The sequence below is a fragment of the Pterocles gutturalis genome, unplaced genomic scaffold (genome assembly GCF_000699245.1).
Source record: "Pterocles gutturalis isolate BGI_N339 unplaced genomic scaffold, ASM69924v1 scaffold18781, whole genome shotgun sequence".
NCBI classification, from domain to species: Eukaryota; Metazoa; Chordata; class Aves; order Pterocliformes; family Pteroclidae; genus Pterocles; species Pterocles gutturalis.
The window spans coordinates 1-3,163 of record NW_010098285.1 but is presented as its reverse complement, the minus strand read 5'-3'; the positions used below and the strand labels follow the sequence as shown (position 1 = coordinate 3,163).

General features: G+C 43.3%; 1 protein-coding gene across 1 annotated transcript; it reads right to left on the bottom strand.

Moving 5' to 3' along the window:
• Nucleotides 1-1,114: 1,114 nt before the first annotated feature.
• SIVA1 (SIVA1, apoptosis-inducing factor) lies at nt 1,115-3,160 on the bottom strand (the record flags this gene model as incomplete). Its single annotated transcript, XM_010072504.1, has 3 exons — nt 1,115-1,356; nt 1,863-2,019; nt 3,142-3,160. Coding segments are annotated over 3 exons (234 nt in total), but the record flags the coding sequence as incomplete, so codon positions are not given.
• Between the last annotated feature and the right edge of the window lie 3 nt (nt 3,161-3,163).

The following is a 3,163-nucleotide window of genomic DNA, read 5'->3' as shown; positions in this document are numbered from 1 at the left end:
GTTTGTTTTGGGGGTGAGGACAAGATACATTTTACAGTTACTCAGTTACTTCAAACAGAAATGGCAAGAGGGGAGGGGAAGAGGTAAAAAGTTACTCTCTGCAAAACATACTAATCACAGCTAAGAAGACTGGGAGCATGAGTGGCAGACTTTGCTTTGGGAATTCAGGACAAATAAGTTGGGAAACAGAGCATGAGCTGTGAGTGCCATGTGAATTTCTCTTTCCTCTCAAATCTGTTCCTTTTTTTCTACAGTATGAAATCAGCCACTTAAGTCATGATTTTCCTGAAGACCACTGTAGTTTTATCTTACGTATGGTTGGTTTGCAAGATGAAAAGTCTGGTGTTTTTATTTTTAAAAACATAGCAAAAGTAGCAAAAGAAAATTACTTTGAGGGGCTTTCAAGGAGTACTTAATGATGGTCTCACTCCTACAGCACAAACAATACTAAGGAACTGGTCTCTGTAATGATATGAAAGGAAAATGAGGAACCAGTTAGTTTATGGAGATGTACGCTTGAGCGCTACCCATTTTTCAGACCACTTCATGAGCTATTTTGAGTAAGTATTCAGGACAATATGAAGTTCACAGTACAGATGATCAACTCATACAAACAAGCCATTTTCCAGGAAAGACCTTGCAAGAACAGTACGGGAAAATTAGTCTTTGGCACTTAACTATTGAGAAAAACTTTTTTTGCTCCAAGCCTGGTATACCATTGTACTTTCTATCAAAGTTACTATGGGAAGAACAATTAAAACCATTCAAGCTGTCAGTAATCATAAGATGTTTGTGACAGTTTAAAAAAATTTAACCAGAAATTAGCAAATTTTCTCTTTGGAAAAGCATACAGACCTGGCTGACTTTCCTAGTTAGCTCACTAAGAAAATGTTGTGTGTCCAGAACAGATTTACACTCACCTGAAAGCACACAAAGAGCAACTGATTTCTATTCTGATCCCACAAAAGTGTGTCCTAACACGAGCAACAAGTGGAGAGACACTGAATGAATATTCTGAATTCTATAAGGAACACCAGGTCAGAGCACAAAGTGGCCCCTTCCAGACAGGCATATCACAACTAGGGAAAAGAGGAAAGTTGATGCGAAATAATCTAGAAATCCTCAAAATATAAAAGTTTATTTAGCTACAATACTAAAAAGTACAATATAAAGATATAAAACATAGAAATTCCATAATTAATTAATTCACGTGCTAAAAGGATTAATCGACCAGCCGTAAGGAGAAGACTTCATGAAATTCATGGACATCTTAGCCATAAAGGCTATTCCATCAAGTTTCAGACTTGAAATATTGAACAACCATTGCAGAGAACTTGCTCTCCCACATCACCATGACTAGGAAAAAAAAAAGAAAAACAAACAGAAAAACAAAGTCAGTGTGTCCACCAGCGTGTCCACTGTTTCTGGAACAAAACAACGAATGTCATCCTATTCCCTTATTAACTGCAACCACCGGACTCCCACACAGAACACTCAGTATTACTTTGTATCATAAAACTGGTAACAGTGATGGCAAAAACTTCAGACCACTCCCTGGAAATGTCCTGAATCATCACTGGCCAGCATACTATATTGCTGGCAGAAAAAGGGGATTTTTTTTGCCTCCAAGAACATTTAAATAAGAAGCTAAACTAGAATTGCACTAAGACTGATTAGACTACTTCACATAGGCATTTTATTCTCCGTGTTTCAGACAGTTTTACTGCTGCTAAAGGAACATGAGAAGAGTTCCAAGTCCATCACACGGATGAGACAGATATCTTGTTTGGTCTTCATATGCTATAGACAATTTTCAGGGCATATATAATTAAAATAAGCTTAAAAATTCAAAAGGCACTTACTCAACAGTGGAGCACAAAGAACAGGTAACTGCGTTACAGCAGCTGCAGAGCCTGCTGCAGTTCTGGCAGATGAACTGGTCGCACTGTGTACACGCTTCCTTGACATCAGCAGTTCTTACACACGATGAACAGGCTTTGGAAACTCCCACGGGTGGAACTGCTAGGAAAAGTTGCAATTAAGAAGAGATTTGCTTTACAGCAAAACAGAGAAAACACTTGGAAGTTCCGAGAACTGCAAAGTGTGGTATCTCCACTCAGCATCACAACTACAGATGGCAGCACTTTGCAGAACTCATCTGCAGGCACCAGCACAGGGCCCACCGCTTACAGCTTTGTTGGTTCTTTTTTTATTCAATGGCAAGACCACTAAGAGACTGTCAACTAGACCATACATGCAACAGTTTATAAATCCGTCAGTGAAGCTCAAATCTAACAGTTCTGTTAGAAAAAAGGAGAATGAATTGAGAGCAGTCCTGAGGAGAAGGACTTGGGGGTGACGGTTGATGAAAAGCTCAACATAACTTGGCAATGTGCGCTTGCAGCCCAGAAAGCCAGCCATGTCCTGGGCTGCATCAAAAGCATAACCAGCAGGCTGAGGGAGGGGATTTCTCACCCTCCACTCTGCTCTCATCAGACCCCACCTGCAGTACTTCATCCAGCTCTGGGGCCGCCAACATGAAAAAGACATGGACCTGTTGGAGTGAGTTCAGAGGAGAGCCACGAAGATGGTCAGAAGGCTGGAGCACCTCCTGTACAACAACAGGCTGAGAGAGTTGGGCTTGTTTAGCCTAGAGAAGAGAAGGCTCCGGGGGGACCTTATTGTGGCCTTCCAGTACCTAAGGGGGGCTACAGGAGAGATGGGGAGGCACTTTTGATCAGGAGTAGAGTGACAGGACAAGGGGCAACCATTTTAAGCTGAAAGAGGGTAGATTTAGATTAGATATTAGGAAGAAATTTTTCACTGTGAGGGTGGTGAGGCACTGGCCCAGGTTGCCCAGAGATGCTGTGGATGCCCCATCCCTGGAGGTGTTCAAGGCCAGGCTGGATGAGGCTTTGAGCAACCTGGGCTAGTGGAGGGTGTCCCTGCCCATGGCAGGGGGGTTGGAACTCGGTGATCTTTAAGGTCCCTTCCAACCCAAACCATTCTGTAAGTCCATGAAAAAGAAAATAAGAACTACGGAGGAGGACACACACCCCCCCCAGAGCACACCAGGCAGCCCGGGGAGCAGAAAGCAGCGCCCGCAGCCCCCGGTTCCCCCAGCAGCCAGGGGCCACTCACCCTTCTCCGCGGCGGCGGGGCG